This window comes from Trypanosoma rangeli (assembly GCF_003719475.1).
Source record: "Trypanosoma rangeli strain AM80 chromosome Unknown Tra_15.4_contig_00080, whole genome shotgun sequence".
In the NCBI taxonomy this organism is placed as follows: domain Eukaryota; phylum Euglenozoa; class Kinetoplastea; order Trypanosomatida; family Trypanosomatidae; genus Trypanosoma; species Trypanosoma rangeli.
In genome coordinates this window covers 1-17,759 of record NW_021705824.1, presented here as the reverse complement: position 1 = coordinate 17,759, position 17,759 = coordinate 1, and the positions used below count along the sequence as shown (strand labels likewise).

The following is a 17,759-nucleotide window of genomic DNA, read 5'->3' as shown; positions in this document are numbered from 1 at the left end:
GTGCGGTCGTATTCCCCTCTCCGCGGGGTGCGTATGGCGGAAAGGAAAAGGGCCGCAAGGCAAAAACTCGCACATGCGTGTGTGTGTGTTGTGGGAAAAGGGGGGAAGAATGTGGCAACACAAAGAAACAAGAAAAAAAGATAAAAACCATTGTTGTCGGGCAACAAGGGGAACACACACGAGGCAGCCACACGCGCAGCAGCGCGAAACAAAAGGAACAAGCGCACCTCCACCCCCCACAAGAGTGAGAGCAAAGAGTCGCCACGAGAATAAAATGACTAACAAGAAAAACAAAAACAAAATCCTAAAGGACATACACGCTGGGAACACTACTGGCAATCCCGGGTGATGATGTCGTCCTCCCTCTTGGAAAACTACTTGCTGCCGGCGTTTGTCTTGGCGTGCGAGCGCGCCGTAACGGTAATCTTCTTCACGGAGGGGTGAATGGAGCGCTCAATCTTGTCCGCCTTCTTCTTGTCCGTGACGACGAGGGTGTAGAGGTAGCGGCTGCAGCGTACCTTGAACTTGGTCATCAGGGGGTTGTGCTTCACCTTTACACACCTGGCATCCTTGCGGGAGCAGATGGCAAGGAACTCCTTCAGGTTCTTGATTTCACGGGGCATCCTTCACAACGGGTATCTCCTTACTTGAATAGAGCAAAGCAAAGCAAAACAAAACAAAAAGTGAAAAAACGAAAAGTAAATAAATTAGAAAAACACGCACACAGAAACAAGCAAAAATTTAAAAAAAAACAAAAAAAAACAGCACAGGCACAGTTAATGGAGGCCGTAGAAAAAATATGGAAAACGACATGCCACAGCTATGTTGGCGACGCGGCATGCACCGACCTGCTTTCTTTTCTGTTCTTCTGTGGCCGTTCCTTCAGTTCCGCCTCCGTTCCGAGAACAGAGGGTCCGTGCCTGCCGAGTCTTCAGCAAAGAGTTTGCTGGAGTACACGCCTTTCCCTGCGTGCGAGGGGATGTTCAAAAAGTCTGGGTCTTCCACCTGACGCAGTGGCTTCACTAAATAACGATCTCCCTTCAGCTTACCTGACATCCGCGCGTTCGCCTCGCTCTGCCGGTCCAGCTCCCTCTCCTGTGCGGACTCCTGCAGAGTCAAGTGATAGATGAGTTTGTTGTACCCAACCACAAAGGCGATGCCCCCGGCGAGACAGAGAATTGGCGCGCGAAACTCCTCCCAGAAAAGAAATAACAAACCAGAGAATTTGACGTTGCCGCTGTGATCGTAAAGAATGCGTCGCTGGCGCTCCTGGGCGATGCGTTCCCGCTCCTTATCGCTATGCTGGCGGTAGTTGCCAAGCCGCCCAAGTCGGCTGCGGCGAAGCATGGATGCTACCGTAGGAAAAATAAAAACAAAAACACACAACAATGCACGCAAAGTGCAGCGTGCGAGTTCAAGACGCTTCCCACGCACACACGCCTACGCCTCTCATTCAGGTCCGAACACAGCCGCCACCCTCCAGCACGCAGGCGGCTAGTCCGAGAGAAGGCCCACCGCAGTCACTACAACAGCCAAACCCAGTCGCGACACAAAACCCAAGAAAACACAAACACACACACGTAAATAATGATAATATCATTATGCGCCATTCTCTCTCAGAAACAACAGAAAAGAAAGAGAATGAGGGAGACAGCGTACCATTACTGTCATGATCTCTTGAAACTTAATTAAAACTAAAAGACATCTTACGCCACACCTTTGTTTGGCTTGCCTCGGTCCCTCTGATGCACCGAGGAATGGCGGGGGCACGGAAACTGCCTGCAACCACACACACACACGCACACACACCTCCGTCGCCACCTCCCTCCCTGCTGCGGCGCGCCCTCGTGAAACCCCACCAGCAGGTTTCTTTTCGGCCGCCCTGCAACGCAATTTGGTCTCTGAGCCGCACGCCCGCACCGCCTTGGCAGCAGCGGCTGCTTCAGCCAGCAGCGCGTCCGAATGCGTGTACCGCCATTTTTTTTATCCCCTACGATATGAACCACCGCCGCCGCGTTGTTGACGCAAACCGCCAAGAGAAACGCCAAAACACTCGGAGCGACACGCTCAAACAGCACGTCACTCTCTTCGTCATTCTAAAAAAAAAAATGTTCACCCTTTTCTCCCGCATTGGCGCCACATTGCCTCGCAGCCCGTGCCGTGCGTTGCCCACGCATATCTCCACGACTTTTTGAAAGGTCAGCAGACACAAATGTTGCCTATCCACGCGTGAAGCCCCATTTCACTGGGTGCTGCATCCACTGTGATCGCACGGCTGCCGCGCCCCCCGCCAAGGCACAAGAAGAGCTGTGAAACATTTCAGGGCCGCGCCTATTTGTACAGTGGGAAGAACTTGCGGCATCCACAGGCGCCTCGTTCTCTCGCCCGCGATGTCCCTCGGACGCGGTCCCTGTGCGGAAGAAGAAATCGCGCAAAAACACCGCTGTCCTTCAAATGGTCCACGAGCGCTCTTCGGCAGAGGGTCTTTTCGACCTCCAACCGCGCGGGCCTCGGGCCGAACTCAACATGCAAACCTGTCTTCCCCCACCCCCCACCCCCCCAAAAAAAAAAAAAAAGCCTTCGCAAATTTGGAAGAGCAAGAACCAACAGCAGGCAACCCTTAAAAAAAAACACACCCACAGAAAGCATATTTTCATACATGTATATCTATCTATATATATATATATATAGAGAGAGAGAGAGCCTCACAATCGCTCTCATTGTCCCAATAAAAAAAAAAAAAGGACAAACAAACACCACGAAGCTCATCACGTGCATGGCTACGCTAATAACAAAGATGACAAAATAAAGTGGGAAAAGAATGAGAATGCAACTCCAATGATAAGCACGGCAATAAAGTATGACAAAAAAAAAAAAACATAACGTAACGTAACGTAACGTAACCTATAAATCTTCGGCAAACAATTCCCCAATTAAGTCCTTGTAGCGCTCTTCGATAACGCGCCGCTTCAACTTTAACGCTGCTGTTAATATGTCGTTTTCAGGAGTCCATTCGTCTGCCAACAAACGCACATGGCGTATCACCTCAAAGCTCTTGCGATTAGCTTTTTGCGCCGTCGCCCGAAACGACTGTGTCACCTTTGCTCGAAACTCTTCGTTTTCAAGAATGGCAGGAAAGCTTCCGGAGATTTTATTTTCCTTGGCAAATTTCATTGCAAGACCCTCTGTGGTAAGCCCCAAAGCAGCTATATAACTGCGGCTGGGATGAACCAGTACGCAAACACCGTTAGGTGTAATAAGAGAACTTTCTCCGTATATCGCCTCTAGTGTCTCCAGAGCAATATATTCACCGTTGGAATTCTTTACAAGAGCCTTCGTGCGTCCCACAATGCGGATTGTTCCGTTCGATGTGATGGCACCCACATCCCCTGTGTGAAACCAACCATCCTCGTCAAGAGCCTCCCTTGTTTGTTCTTCGTGCTTATAATACCCCTTAAAGAGAAAGGGTCCACGCACCAGGATTTCCCCGCGAGGCTCTGGCTTGTCTGTGTGCTTATACTCATCCGTGTCAAGTAGCCTAAATTCCAGTGATTTGAGTGGTTGGCCAACACTCCCATACTCAAAATTACCCGGGAGCTGTACGCCACCACACGAGGCTGTCTCGGTGAGTCCCCATCCTTGAACCATGATACCGAATACAACGCTCATAAACTCCTGCGTATTGGGATTCATGGGCCCTCCACCAGAGAAGAACAGACGTGTACGGCCCCCAACCGCGTCACGGGCCCGTGCAAAAACCGTGGCGTTATAGTACGGTGTGTCTTTGCCCTCTTTTAAGGCCTTGAGACGGGATTGGTACGCACGGTCAAAGATATTACGCTTAAAAGTGCCTGGAGGGGGTAACTTGGCCTCCACCCCTCGTTTAATAGTGTCAAAAATACGTGGAACGCCGACGATAAAGACAGGACGGTACTCCTCAAAATCTCCTCTTGGCTTGGCAAAAGCACTTGTTAGCGTTCGTGGACTGCCAAACCCAATCATGCATCCACGAAAAAAGAGAATACTCAACACGGCAAGCTCCATAATATGGGCAAGCGGCAAATACGAACAGTACGTTTCCGATTCCTTTTTCTCGCCAAGAACGTCCAGTACACGGAAAGCCAACGCAGAGAATCCTGAAGCAATGCTTCCGTGAGAGTGCATAACGCCCCTCGGATTCCCTGTGGTGCCGCTTGTGTACATGATAAGCGCGAGATCGTCGCAGTTCTCAGAAGCAGGAAGATTCGCAACTGGAGCCTTGCTTGCCTCACCTCTTTTCAGCAAATCTGTCCAAGAGTACAAAACATAACCTGCAGTGTCCGTGCCCTCAGGAAGTTCATCAAGATAAATAATAACAGACTCACGTATACCCACCTGTTTCAATGTCCGTATGAGTTTGGCAACTTTATTTCCGCCACAGATAATAACTCCAGACTGGGTTTCTTCGAGTGCATACGCAAGAGCTCCTTCACCCAAGTTGGCGTACACTGTCACCGCGATCATGTGACGAGACCAAATGGCGTGAATAGAACAAAACCATTCCCATCGTGTTTCCTCATATATTGCTACCATTTGTCCCTTCTTAAGTCCAATATCAGTCAATCCCTTTCCCAGGTTTTCAATCCTTTCCCACAGTTGAGTATAGCTTATGTTGCGACGCTTTGGCTCAAACACGTATACCTCAAGCTTCTTTTCATTGCCATAGGTATCGGTTGAAGTGGTGTACTCCATATTTTTTAAGACACGATATGTCATTGCCGTCTTATCGCCGCGTTCCTTGCATATTTTGTACACTCGCTGCGATGTTGTCTCAAAATGGTAGAAACTTTCAACATCTTTCTTGTGTTGCTCGTCCGAGGTTCCGCTTATGCGATAGATGGCGGAAGCGTTGGCCTTCTCCGTCTCCGGAACGGGCTCAGATTGCCTCCCAAGCTGCATGTATTCCTGGTACTCGCGGAAGTCGACGAGGCTCCACTGATTCCGCGTATCCAGCACAGACGCCACACACCCTCCCATTTTGTCCAAGTATGAGACGTGCTACTTGAGTTTTCCTCTTGGTCACGTTTAAAAAGACTTCCTTGTGAGTTTTTTTTTACACCTTATTATGTATTCGATATGGCCAGCGGTTTTTGCGCTTCCCCAGTGGTTCTCGCTTAAATATGCTGTTGTTACCACAAAGACGCGTTGTCACATGCGTGGGAGTAGGCAGCACACAATGAACATAAACAAATAGAGAAGGAAAGAATATATACTTTTCTCGCACGCATCATGCTGCATCAAGCCAAAGCGTAAGTAAAGAAGAAGAGGAAGGAGGAGGGAAAGGGGGGAAAAAGCAATGAGAATTCCGAGCGACCACAGTCCACGCGCACTCACTTTCCTTTTCGCCCTCCTTCACACACTGTCAAACAACAAACGACGCGCAGGCGGCGCACCACATTAATCAGGCGTCATGCCGGGGTACAGCGTGACATGCGGACCAAGGAAACGGCCAGCGCGGTTCCATGTGGGCGGGATCCAGAAAATACGACGACCTTGCAGCGTTGTGTATGCAGACATGATGTTGCCGCGGCGGCGGCGTTCTAGTGCCTGTTGTGATGCTCGCGAAAAGAACTTTAGCCGCGGCTCAAGCGAAAGACGCTCCTCAAACTGAAAGAGTGGAGGAAATCCCCACGGTGTCATTGCCTCCGACCGCTCCACAATGCGTTGGTACAGCTCAAAGTACGAAGCCATGGGGCGTCGGGTGAGTCCCATTCGCCGCATCACCTCCGCCGCGGCGCTAATGCCCGCTAACCGGGTTGCTGCACCATTCTCTAGTTGTCGCTTCGCAATTTCACGGTATGCAGGGCTACGCACAGCGGATTCATAAAATCGAAAGGCAGTTCGCAATGTCATCTCCCCATTTGCGACCGCCTCAGCGAGTGTGCGCAGGTGGTTATACACCAGGCGTGAACGGACATCCCCCGGATTCAGCACCGACATCGCCGTGTGACAAAGCCAAACAAACATATCGTCGTTTTCCGAGAGTTTGTCATACACCTTCTTAAAGCGACGTCCCGATATCAGTTGATCGTAGGATGCACCCTGGATAAACTCTATGAGTGCCTCAAACTCGCTATCACCGCGCGACATGAGTTCCCGCCGCGATCGTTCACCCTCAAGGTTCTTCGGTATCATTTGCACCTCCCGCATCGCCTCACCGCCGGACGAAAAACGTGCCTTCTGCTTCTCCTTCAGCGGGTCAGTGGTAAAGGACGCCTTGATAAAGTGTGCCGGGAAGTTTGGTGTGGGATGGATAGGGACAATGACGCGACGCTTTGCCGCGAACATCGACTTGTCCCGCAGAATGCAGCTGCACCGCATCATGACTCTCTTGAAGTATTGGTCTCTGCGCGACTACTACACAAAACGGCCCTGGGACAGGCTGGCAGCTGTCACTCTGTTCCCCTTTCCTCTCTCTGACGGAATACAAAAAGCGTCAGGCGCACGTACGCACACACACCGCAGGGCGGACCACGCTGACACGTCGTGCTTGTTCACGACGCAGCCCCAGCAGGCAAGAGTAGTCGCACGATGTACAACCCACAAAAAAGAAAAAAAAGCATTAGAAAAAAACGGGATCAAATAAAAGAAACATGTAAACATGTAAGTATCCAATGAGGCCCACGCATTGCGATTTAATGAAAGGCAAAACAACATGCCCAAAACACAAAGCACAACAACTACCGAAAAAAAAAAACGGACTTAAAAAGTGTCTCAGTAATACGTGTCACCAACGCAACAGAAGAGAAGAATCAGGCAAAGCATGGAAATTCAAAATACAGAATATATGTATATAGAAAAACTTTCTTCATATTTTTCATTTTCATTATATCCTCTACTCTGCCTTTCCCCCTTCCCCTTCTTTCTATTTTCCTTTTTTCAGCCGGTCATACGCGCGAATACTTCATTCGGCGTCCTCACTAACGAGAAGCTGCTCCGAAAACATCGGCACAATCTCCTCTATCTTTTGGATCATTTCCTGCATTGACAGAAAACTGTTAGAAGAAAACTGTGGGCTAGTGTGCTGCTCTTCCTGAGCCCCAATCATGTCATCGATAAAGGCACGACAGGGCTCGAACCAGGGGTGCTGCAGCGCCTCGTCGGCCGTCGGTCTGTCACGTGGGTTGAACGAGAGCAGCTTCTCAGCCAAGTCAATGATGGGCGACGTCTCTGCATCTTTCCCTTGTAAGATGGGGGCACGAAGTAGCAATTCACGCAGCATTGATATGCGTGGGCGCTTTTCTATGACTGAAAGAGCGTAGTTCTTGGCGTTAATGGAGGCCCGAGCGAATGGCTGGCCCTCGTTAAACACAGAAGGGGGTGGGGTACCAACAAGATGAAAGATAAGATTAAGTTGATCCGCAGAGTCGTTGGATTTTCCAGGGAAGAGGTGCCGACGAAGCAGCAGCTCACAGACAATAACGCCCACGCTCCAGAGATCGTTTGCGGCATCGTACTCGGCGTCGAGGATGATCTCAGGTGCACGATACCACTGCGTCACAACACCAAAGGAAAGCTGTTCATCCGGGTCAAAAAAACGACTAAGACCAAAGTCACAGACAAAAACCTGTGAGTTGTAGTTAATAAGAATGTTGCGTGTGGAAAAATCGCGATGCAGTACCTTCCATCGGTGCATGGCACGCAAGGCAAGCAGTAACTGGCACGTGATGTAACGAATGATGTTTTCTGGGAGTGCAATGGACTTGTTATTAACCACCGTGGAAAGGTCAGAGGGGATGCAGTCCATCACCACGTAGAGATCCTTCTCGCGGCTTGTCGGCCGAAAAAGCAACCGGCATCCCACCACTTGCTCGCAGAACTGCAGGTTTTGCAGAATTTCAATCTCACGCAGCACACGGCGGACAGTCTCCTCACTCTTCACATAATTTGGTATCTTCTTGATGGCTATTTGGTCGGTGCCGTACACCGCCTTGCAGACCGCGCCGTACGATCCCTGGCCAATGATGGACTCCACCCTAAACATTGGCGGAACATCAAAGATAAGCGGTGCACTGTTGTTCATCCTTCTGTGCACCTCTTCTCAGTCCCCTTCCCGTGCACGTCAACCAGCCTGGCGCAGACAGCTTTCGAAGGCAGCAAAGAACAACTACAAAAACAAAAACAAAAACAAATAAATTAACATACAAAATGTGGTAGAGCGACCACACAATTGTTCAACGCACCAGCGCGTATTGGGTTGCTCGCTACCCCGCCCCCTGCTGCAACGCTGCTTAGAGCCTGAAGGGGAAACAAAAAAAAACAAAAAAAAACAAAAAAATAAAAAAAAAGGAAATACGTCGTTATTGAGGCTGAAATAACCTTACAACGCAACCTAAAAGAAATGAAGATGGAAATGAAAAAGATAAATTATGTATATATTTATATAGTTCTCTAGAGCAACAGCAATTGCCATTATTGCAGAGAATATCCACAGAGCTAAAAAGCATGTCTACCTTCCCAAAGGAGATAGACAACAACATTTAAATGTTTTTCTTCATAACTCACAAAAGTAGTGCTCTCTTGGCACCTTCGCCACACCCCGTGGCTCTTATTCTTCGTCAGGTCAATTCAATTCAAACTCAAACGCCTAGTCGTTGCAAAGGAGTCATCTGCAGAGATGTTCCACAGTTTCACCCGGGCAATCCTTGCAGTGATGGTTCCAAATCACGGGAAACCCATATTCATTCTACAACCCCTCCCCCTACACACACAAGTACGACCTTGAACTGACTTCTGCGACCGCGCCCTAAGGCAAATGCTTAAACCCATACGTCCCATTGCTATCCTCTGCAGATGACAATTTACATATGTCTGTCTTTTTTTTGTGTTTTTGCTTGTTTTAGTTCCACCCACCCCGACTCACGAATCCTGCTCTTACCCTGACATGCTGGCTGCTGAAGCTCTAGTAAAAGATTATTATTATTTTTGTTTGTTTGCCTCGTTTATGTTTCAGATTTATGCAAACTTGTGCCCAGCGCTCGACACCGCCCACCACGGCAGGCACCACACGAGAGAAGCGTCTCCCCTCCTACCGGCAGAAGCCGCAAAGAGAGAGTCCCCTGCGCAGACAAAAGTCTCAAACAGAACGGATCGGCAAACACAACTAAGCAATGAATCAAAGCCAAAAATGTTTTAAACCATCTTTAACGCTCTACAAAAATACATTTCGAATGCAACACACACACAAAAAGCAAATACAAGCCAGAAAAAAAAGGGCCCGAAGTAAAAAAAAAAAAACATTCATGTACAAACCCAAACAAAGCATTCACCATACACAGAGAAAGAGTATGAAAGTAAACAATAGTAAGGAGCTAATAATAAAAAGAAACTACGTATTGAATATACGCAGAACAGAGTGAAACGGAAAAAAAAGGCGTAGATATATAGATATATTTCTACGTGTGTATGAAAATAACGAGGCGAATTACCGTGTCGTCTTAAACCCACCTCAGTCTTTTCTTTTCCTTTATTTTGGGGCCACTTCCTCCACATTTCCCTTGCCCCCTGCGCAGTCATCCCTTTACTTTCCGCCTCTACCTCACACATTCACAACCCACCCCCCTGTAGTGGTGCACGCGGCGTGATTACCGTCAATACAACATCTTCAGGCAAAGGGATCCACACGGAGAGCGCTTAATACAGCGCGCGTCGAGGCGAGAAAGAACAGTATAGTAAAAATGCGGGAGGAACAGCAGCAGAGGTGGAAAATGACGTCTCACATTTTTTAAAAACAGTAGGTGGTGGTTAAGTACCTGCGGGAAGGACGCACGCCAGTCATAACATACAACCATTTTCCATATGAAACCCAAATCCAAACCCACAAAAAAAAAAAAGTTTTAATTTATGTTTTATGTTTTGACTTTATATTCTCTCTCTCCCTCTCTCTCTGGGTGTGTGCGGGTGTGCGTGCAGTTGTTCAGGTTCATCGAGCCTCGCAGCTACGTGCGGAAAGAGGCCGATGATAGAGGGCAAACCCGGTGAGCAAAAAAAGTATCCCTCCCAATCCACACAAACACCCCCCTCCGCCCACACACACAGAAAAGGAGAGATGCAAAACTGAAAATAATAATAAAAGTAAAACCAATAAAAAAAAAAACATAAAAATCATCGACATTACTACGCAAGGCCCTTGTGCGCAGTGTACGCATAGATTTGTAGATACACATGGAAGTGCGGGCATGCATATATGTGTATTCGTTTTAACATGATGAGACAAACACACAACAAAAATTATAAAACAAAAAAAAAAGCCAATGTTGCATGGCAATTATTTGTTAAAGAAAAGAGCACACAGCCCACGATTACGGTTGTCCAAACGAAGAGCATTTGATAAGAAAAAAAGCACAATGCACTCCTTACAACCTCAGTTTTTCAGCCGAGTGGTGTCCAAGCAACCCAACTTTTCCTAGAAGAACTATTAAGATAACTTTCTTTGTTAATTTCTTCCTTTTCGTTTTCTTTCCCCTGCGTTACCCCACTTTCTTTGACGTGTATTCACAAAATACGGACATGGGGGTTCGGTTCTCTCACACACGCCACGTAAGCTTATTTATCTACTTTACCCACATACCCGCCATTTTTTGCAAATCACATCTTCGCTTTTGATCGCTGTCACCCCTATTGCTGTTCGCCGCGCCCTCACACAGAAAATTCCGGTAATGGAGACAAAAAAGCAGCTTAACGCTCTTCTGCTCTCTCGTGCTTTTGACGCCCCATAGCACCGCGGTCGTTTCCTCTGCCTCTTCCATGTCCTGCAGCCACCGGTCGTCTGGCGTGTCCCAAATTGGGTTCACTGCCGCCACGCGCTCGGATGCCCGAAGATGTGGAATGATGGACTGCAGCGGAGCTCCTAGTTCCGTGAGCGTCGTGGATGAAGTTACCTACGGGGTGACGTTGGCGCTCTTGCACATATTCCTGTACGCCCTCCACTACCTCTTCAAAGTGCTGATGCTGCGCCTCCTGCCGTTGCCCGCGTGCGCCGCGAGCAGGCAACAGTGTCACACCTGCGTCAGCACGGGCTGCACTGTCGTCAGAGGTATCCGGGCGCGGGCGCGGAGGAAAGGATCGGCCACGGGTAGGAGCGTTTGCCAGCACGACCTGCCCCGAAAACGAGGGAGCGTAGCGTCCGCGGCCCTCACTCGTGCCGCCCTCCCCCCGCGCCCCAGGTGCCTCTGTGGTGCCTTCGTTGCCTTGATCGCGGAGTTTATGGATAAATTCCGTGAGATGGGATTTGGGGTCTCTGCGTCGCGACATCTTTACTGCCTTTTCCCACGTCTTTGCACGCACCCCGCAGTGTCTTTTTGCCTGAAACAGTGAGCAGCATAAACGAAAAAAAAAAAAAACAACAATCCGATTGCAGCATAAATAAAGAGAATAATAAAAAAGAGGAGCAAACTGTTTTTGTTGTCATGTTTGATAAGGCAGAGTAGACAAAATAAAATTGTGCAAAGGTGCAAGAGACATGGAACATATACAACAAAAAAAAAAAAAAAAGAGAGATTGTCGTCCACGCCTCAGAAAACACTCAATAATTTTTCTTTTATTGCATAAAAACACATATGCATGCATGTGCGTGCGCGCGCATACTATCGGTCCTAAAATGAAAACAGAAACAAAACAGTATCTATTCCCTCTACTATTCAGCAAGAAATACTTGTCACCCAATATAAGGGAAGCACAGCCCTGGACAGAACATTTATATAAATATATTATATTAGTACTCCCTTTTCCTTCCGTTTTCTTCAGTCATGTATTTAATCAAAATAAAGGTGTATTTGCATAAAAAATAAATAAATAAATAAATAAATAAAAGAAATTTAAAAAATCCCCACCACCGATACAACACCCAACACCCAAAGAAACCCAATAATGGGCCTTCAAAACACACGGCTCGCAAATAGAAAATTTTTATATTGGCCGCACAGTATTGCCCGTCTTCATTCATTAGTTTCCTAAACAACCACGTGGTCTGGGAATTGGTGTGGATATGAGACCTGTGAACTGTGGTCAAAGTTTTCCTTGATAGTACGTGCCGAGACCCATCGGGTCAAGAAGAGGGGACTGCCTGGCTTGTCATTTGAACCACTTGCACGAGCACCACCAAATGGCTGCTGGCCTACAACCGCCCCGGTACATTTGTCATTGATGTAGTAGTTGCCCGCAGCGTAACGCAGATGCTTTCCCGTCGCATCACGGATCGCCTGCCGGTCCTGCGCAAAGATGCTACCAGTGAGTCCATACTTTGTGGTGCTGTTAACGACCTCACACACCTCAGCCCAGAACCCTGGCTTGCTGTCATCATAAACATAGACTGTTAAGATGGGTCCAAAGATCTCTTCTCGCATCAGCTCTGACTGACTGTTTTTTGATTCAATGATTGTCGGCTGCACAAACCAGCCCTCTGACTTGTCGCATAAACCGCCAGCAATAATAGAATATGCGGATGCATCTGCAGCAGCAATGTCAATATACTTTTTATTGCGTTCAAAGGCAACTTCATCAATAACTGCACACAAGAAGCTCTTAAAGTCATCTGGTTGACCCATCTTGAGCTGTTCATGCGCAGCAAGCAGATACCCCTTCAACTCCCCCCATCGGCTCTTTGGGGCATACAGACGAGAGGTAGCGCTGCACTTCTGACCTTGGTACTCAAACGCGCCACGTATCGTCACGGCGGCCGCAAGCTTCAAATCAGCGCTTGGATGAATGACATGAAAATCCTTCCCACCCGATTCTCCACTTATACGCGGAATATTGCGGTACTCGTCCAACTTTGCGTAGATTTGCTTGTTAATCTCCATGAACACCTTTGTGGAACCGGTGAAGGCGACGCCGGCGAGGTTTTGGTGGGCGTGAACAATGTCAGTCATGACGGCTGGCTCACATGGCATAAAGTTCACCACTCCCGCGGGCAAGCCCGCCTCCTCAAACACCTTATACAGTAAATAATTGGAGAGCACCGCATTTGGCGACGGCTTCCACAGCACAACGTTACCCATCAAGGCAGGACAGGCAACAAGGTTCACGGCGATGGCAGAAAAGTTAAATGGTGCGATGGCTGAGACAAACCCCTCGAGTGGGCGGTAGTCAAGTCCGTTCCAAATGGCGCCACTGCTTGGGGAGAGAGGCTGATCGCGGTACAAATCTTCTGCAAACTTCACTGAAAAACGCAGGAAGTCACATGCCTCAGCGATCACGTCGATTTCTGCCTGAAAAGGATTCTTACTCTGCCCCAGCATCGTCGCCGCCCGCAGTTCATGGCGATACTTGGTCGAAATAAGGTGGGCCGCATGAAGAAAGATGGCGGCACGATCTCTGAAGGGTGTTTGGCTCCACGCGCGTGATGCCTCCAGTGCGGTGTTAACGGCCTTCTGCGCTAACTCTGGTGTAGCATTGTACGACGTCGCAAGGTGTTGCTTGTGACTAGACGGAATCATGCGACGAATAAGGCTTTCTGTGCGGTACTCTTTCCCCCCAATCACAATCGGGCAGTCCGCGACGCTATGGCGCAAGCGACTGCAGGCCTCCAGGGTACCATTTGCTGAGGGGCTTCCCGGTTCGAAGGAGTCCATCGGCTCATTCACTATAGGGGGGCATTTCACATACGCAAAAGCAAATGACAGCGTGCGACGCAGCATGATAATCTCGTTTGTTGGTTTGCTTGCTTAGTGAAAGCGCTCGGATTACTACCACAACTAATATTATTGGTTGTTCTTGTTGATCTCTTCCTTGACTTCACGGTCATTAATTAAGTAACAAAAAAAAAGGATCAGAAAGAAGATAACTACTATTACTATTATTATTACTATTTTACACAGGAATCACATGCATGTATACACATATGTAGAGGATGAGAACGCATGTTCTTGTCGCGATTGTTGTTAGCCACACAACCCTCCTCTCCTCAAACCGTTGAACCTTCTTTACTTTTTTTTTCTTTTTTTCTTGCCGTTTGTTTCTAAAGGTTTTTTAGAGGGAAAGTTCGGCGGGCTCGTGCGTTACTAAAGCCCCCTCTCATATATCCGGCATCATCATCATCATCTGTTTAGCAATGACACAACACTAAAGGCAGATGTAAGTGTGGAAGGCCGTGAAAAAGCCTCCCAGAGTGTTCAATGATAATCCATGCAATGTCACCCTCAAGGGAACTGAAGTGCCTTGGAAATGGCATGCATCCACAAAGCCCTGCATACGCCCAGAGCGTAAACATTGCGCTTCTTCTTGCTGCCAAGCCTTCCTCCCCGCTCTCTACTTCAGGGGACATTCCCGCGAAATGTGGCCCGTCTTGCCGCATATGTGGCAAAGATCGCTTGCGTACGGTCGCGGCGACCTGGAGCGATCCCTGCCGCGCTCCTTTGAGCGGTCTCGCTTACGCTCATTTCCGCTGCTATGATCATCTTTTTTTTTCCAGTAACTGTCCTGCTCCCGCTCCAGCCTTGACATCAGCTTGCGGGAAACCTTAATAATGTGCAGGTAGTTGCACTGTGTCCCGCGTCCACACTTCCCCTCCAGGTCCTCCTTGCAGCAGGCGTCAGCAAAGTTGATGACTGGGCTCAGTTCTGGAAGAAGAATAATCTCGTTGAACTTCTTCGCTTTTAGGTCCCGCGCAACACGGGACGCGTCGGCGGGGTCTTCAAAGCGAATGTACACGTTCCCGAGGAGGTGGTCCCCAAGGTTGCTCACAACACGCAACTCCGCAATCCGGCCTAGCTCCATGAAGATGCGCCACGTTTCCTTGTAAAAGCGCTTAAAATGCCGCTTCACATATTTGCGATCGAACTGAAAGTCCCACTGACGATCCTGTATGTGCTCGATTGCCATCGGATTCGGGTACATCATCGGAAAGAGAACGGTCGGAGACGCCGTTGGGCGCACATGGACTTTTGTGCAGTGATCCCCGTGGCGACAGGCACCCATCTTGGAAAAGAAAATACAACGGTCCTGATACATGGCTCAAACAATAATAGAGCCACTCCTTCGAGGAAAAAGGAAGAAAAAAAATCTTTAAATGACTATCACAATTTAAATAGTCTTTTTTTTCGTTTTTCTTGATTACGTTTGCTTGATGTCTGTCTCGTGCAGTCTCCGAGTGGTGCAGTTGCCAGGTCCCTACCTTTTATTTTATCTTTGCTCTGTGTGCAGGTGCCGCGTTTTCTCCTTACACTTCTCCCTCTGGTGCCGTTTAGGTGGTGAGGGGAGGGGGAAGCCGATTACTCTGTGGCCGCTCTGCGTACTGATGCTCTTGCCTGCCCACCCACCTCCCTGTTTGTGGTGTGTGGGGGTTAAGTTTATATAAAAATATAAAAACAACAAGTATGTGCGAATAGGTCACAGGAGTTGCTGTTTTGCTTCGTTGGTGTGTGGTTTGCTCACAGGTGTTGACTATCGGGGAAACTGGGGGTTATGTAGGAAAGGAATGGGGGAAGAGAACATTGAAGGGGGGCGCGTGGGACGCCACGCCTACCGCCGAGAAGGTACATGTGCAGCGAGGCAGAAGAAAAGAAAAAAAAGACGAGGAAACGGAAAGAAGTCTTCTCTTCCTGATACTTCCTTCACTTGTCACTTTACTTCACTTACTTGGAAAGTGCTGGTGGTGGCGGTGGTATCCTCTCGCGGACGCCACGTGTCATCGCCCGTCACGGCATCGAACGCTTTCTTTCACCCCTTCACTCCCTTCGCTAAGAAGCTTATTCTGCGGAAGCAACTCACAAGAGACAGAAGCAACGACGCAAAACGAAAAATGGGAAAAGCGGAGCGGGAAAGGAAGTGGGTCATTAAAGGAAACAAAAAAAAAAATAGTTTTTCTTAACTGCTTGAAGCCGAATAGCCTCACCAGTCGTCCCTCGCCTCCTTACTCAACTATCTCACTTTCTAGCTCCTTATCTCTCTCGGAAGACACAAGCATGTACCGCCACCAGCTTCCTTTTCCCTGCCACATCCTCCACTGGCAACAACGTACGGCGTCTGTTGGAACAAGGGGTTTAAAGATAAAAACAAGAACAAAAAACGTTTTCTATAGAACTCTCTCAGGCACTCATTCGCCATACGACACCACAGACAGCTCGGCGTCAGAGTCACCAAAAGCATCATGACCATCGGTGTGCGTGTACAATGGCGCTGCCGCATTAATGCATGCCGTGACAACCTCCACGCGGCTCAGTACATCACTAGAGAGGGTATTACAGTCATATGAAAACTCTGACCGTGGACAAAGCGTGTGTCCGTAACTAACGTGGCGACCCAATGTTGTCACAGCCCAGCGTAGTGCGGTATCTACAAGGGCGTGAAGGCGTTGTTGCTTTTTCTCCTGTTGTTTGGTGCATTGAAAGAAATCCTGAATCGCCAAACGTGTCGGCTGCAGCGCAGCCACCGTATCTGTGTGCCACCAATCTGCTGTCATCGCCTCCAGTGCTGCATCACGCTGACACCACACGTACGGCACGTCACAAAATGTCACACACGGTCGTGTGTGACAACGCGTCACGGTACAACACTCACTCTTCCCCAAGGTAAGGACGGGGTCCTGCTCCCGTGTTGAGGGTTTTCCTGCAACGGCGCACAAGAGACGCCCGGTGTGACAGTGCACCACCGCCACAAGAGAGTACGCCGCAGCGGACAACATAACCTCTGAAAACTCAAGTGCCTCCACGAGCCGGCGGAATACCACGTCCTTCACACAATCCTGCTTGCTACCATCAAATACATAGAGGACAAGCTCCTTGTTCGACGATTCCTGTACCCTGGTACAGAACTCTCCGTTGGTGCACTTCCGCAGCCTCTCCTTCACAGCTTGGCCGCGTCGCTTTGGCTGGACGAACCCCTCCAACGTCTTTCCAAGCTGTGCAGAGACAAGCCATGCTTCGAGGTCATCTGCACGTTGTTTCCCCTTCGTGCTCGCACTACTCTTACCAGATAACAATGCGGTGCAGCAGCGTTCATGTATCCGAATGTCTTCCGTCACCGTAAAGTTAAAAAACATTCCACATAGGCTGCATTTCATCGTTCCACCTGCATTGTCTTGGCCAAAGTCCAAAAAAGTTTGGACCGTTGCCTGCGTACGCCGCGGTGTGTCCAAGCAACACAACGACGTGTGGAAAAAATTCGTTGCACTGCCGTCTAGGCTTTCTGTCGCGTCCGTCGGTAAAACTGCGACGCGGCCACAACTGCTTGACACAACCTGAGGAGTAGTTATTTTGCTTCGTGCTGACGCCAGCGGCGGTGGTTCGTCTATTTCCTCGTTTTCAGCCCCTGGGGCGGCGGGAGCAGCGGGAGCAGCGGGAGCAGCGGCAGCAACAACAACAGCCAGCGGCGTCACCCGTCGCTTAGGAAAGAAGTCGAGAAGGCTTCTCTGACGCTTCATCGGTCTATGATGTTTTCTTTTTACTCCCCCGCTTTTCCTTTCGCCTATGCAAAGAAACAATGCGAAAAACACAGTAGCAAACATCATTGCCATCAACAGCCGAACCAAATGCACCAGGAAGAAAAATCAGCGAGTATGTGTGCAATCAATAATAAAATACAAAACAAGAAAAAAAAAAAAGAATATAAAAGTCGACCTGCAGCAATAAAAAGGTTGAGATAAATTATTCCCTTCACTCTTCAGGTGCAGTTGAATGTTAAATGGCGTGCATGTCTCTCATGCGCAGAAGCATCTGCGCGCGCACACACACACACACACATACACAGGCATATGTCTCTCACTTTTAGCGTAGCTGCCTAAG

The 17,759-nt window shown here is 48.8% G+C and overlaps 8 protein-coding genes and 2 pseudogenes across 8 annotated transcripts, besides 13 other annotated features; 1 reads left to right on the top strand and 9 right to left on the bottom strand.

Moving 5' to 3' along the window:
- Positions 1–380: 380 nt before the first annotated feature.
- On the bottom strand, positions 381–636 carry TraAM80_03176 (large subunit ribosomal protein L38e; annotated as a pseudogene).
- Positions 637–668: 32 nt separating this feature from the next.
- Positions 669–762: a microsatellite.
- A 120-nt stretch (positions 763–882) lies between these two features.
- On the bottom strand, positions 883–1,347 carry TraAM80_03175 (uncharacterized protein; the record flags this gene model as incomplete). The annotated part of the gene is made up of 1 exon (XM_029380153.1): positions 883–1,347. The coding sequence occupies one exon, from the start codon at positions 1,345–1,347 to the stop codon at positions 883–885; it is 465 nt and encodes a 154-aa protein (XP_029239994.1).
- Positions 1,348–1,547: 200 nt separating this feature from the next.
- Positions 1,548–1,580: a microsatellite.
- Positions 1,581–1,786: 206 nt separating this feature from the next.
- Positions 1,787–1,809: a microsatellite.
- Positions 1,810–2,647: 838 nt separating this feature from the next.
- Positions 2,648–2,690: a microsatellite.
- Positions 2,691–2,904: 214 nt separating this feature from the next.
- On the bottom strand, positions 2,905–5,016 carry TraAM80_03174 (putative fatty acyl CoA syntetase 1; the record flags this gene model as incomplete). The annotated part of the gene is made up of 1 exon (XM_029380152.1): positions 2,905–5,016. One exon carries the CDS (start codon positions 5,014–5,016, stop codon positions 2,905–2,907), a length of 2,112 nt encoding a protein of 703 aa, XP_029239993.1.
- Positions 5,017–5,436: 420 nt separating this feature from the next.
- On the bottom strand, positions 5,437–6,363 carry TraAM80_03173 (uncharacterized protein; the record flags this gene model as incomplete). The annotated part of the gene is made up of 1 exon (XM_029380151.1): positions 5,437–6,363. The coding sequence occupies one exon, from the start codon at positions 6,361–6,363 to the stop codon at positions 5,437–5,439; it is 927 nt and encodes a 308-aa protein (XP_029239992.1).
- Positions 6,364–6,943: 580 nt separating this feature from the next.
- TraAM80_03172 (putative protein kinase) lies at positions 6,944–8,062 on the bottom strand (the record flags this gene model as incomplete). The annotated part of the gene is made up of 1 exon (XM_029380150.1): positions 6,944–8,062. The coding sequence occupies one exon, from the start codon at positions 8,060–8,062 to the stop codon at positions 6,944–6,946; it is 1,119 nt and encodes a 372-aa protein (XP_029239991.1).
- Positions 8,063–8,136: 74 nt separating this feature from the next.
- Positions 8,137–8,171: a microsatellite.
- Positions 8,172–8,286: 115 nt separating this feature from the next.
- Positions 8,287–8,327: a microsatellite.
- Positions 8,328–9,906: 1,579 nt separating this feature from the next.
- Positions 9,907–9,927: a microsatellite.
- A 164-nt stretch (positions 9,928–10,091) lies between these two features.
- Positions 10,092–10,144: a microsatellite.
- A 572-nt stretch (positions 10,145–10,716) lies between these two features.
- TraAM80_03171 (Trypanosoma cruzi - metacyclin III) lies at positions 10,717–11,292 on the bottom strand (the record flags this gene model as incomplete). Its single annotated transcript, XM_029380149.1, has 1 exon — positions 10,717–11,292. The coding sequence occupies one exon, from the start codon at positions 11,290–11,292 to the stop codon at positions 10,717–10,719; it is 576 nt and encodes a 191-aa protein (XP_029239990.1).
- A 221-nt stretch (positions 11,293–11,513) lies between these two features.
- Positions 11,514–11,532: a microsatellite.
- A 285-nt stretch (positions 11,533–11,817) lies between these two features.
- Positions 11,818–11,849: a microsatellite.
- A 141-nt stretch (positions 11,850–11,990) lies between these two features.
- TraAM80_03170 (putative delta-1-pyrroline-5-carboxylate dehydrogenase) lies at positions 11,991–13,676 on the bottom strand (the record flags this gene model as incomplete). The annotated part of the gene is made up of 1 exon (XM_029380148.1): positions 11,991–13,676. One exon carries the CDS (start codon positions 13,674–13,676, stop codon positions 11,991–11,993), a length of 1,686 nt encoding a protein of 561 aa, XP_029239989.1.
- Positions 13,677–13,823: 147 nt separating this feature from the next.
- Positions 13,824–13,851: a microsatellite.
- A 435-nt stretch (positions 13,852–14,286) lies between these two features.
- TraAM80_03169 (U2 splicing auxiliary factor) lies at positions 14,287–14,988 on the bottom strand (the record flags this gene model as incomplete). Its single annotated transcript, XM_029380147.1, has 1 exon — positions 14,287–14,988. One exon carries the CDS (start codon positions 14,986–14,988, stop codon positions 14,287–14,289), a length of 702 nt encoding a protein of 233 aa, XP_029239988.1.
- A 528-nt stretch (positions 14,989–15,516) lies between these two features.
- Positions 15,517–15,830, top strand: TraAM80_03168 (hypothetical protein; annotated as a pseudogene).
- A 242-nt stretch (positions 15,831–16,072) lies between these two features.
- TraAM80_03167 (uncharacterized protein) lies at positions 16,073–17,398 on the bottom strand (the record flags this gene model as incomplete). The annotated part of the gene is made up of 1 exon (XM_029380146.1): positions 16,073–17,398. The coding sequence occupies one exon, from the start codon at positions 17,396–17,398 to the stop codon at positions 16,073–16,075; it is 1,326 nt and encodes a 441-aa protein (XP_029239987.1).
- Positions 17,399–17,545: 147 nt separating this feature from the next.
- Positions 17,546–17,588: a microsatellite.
- Positions 17,589–17,699: 111 nt separating this feature from the next.
- Positions 17,700–17,723: a microsatellite.
- Positions 17,724–17,759: the final 36 nt, after the last annotated feature.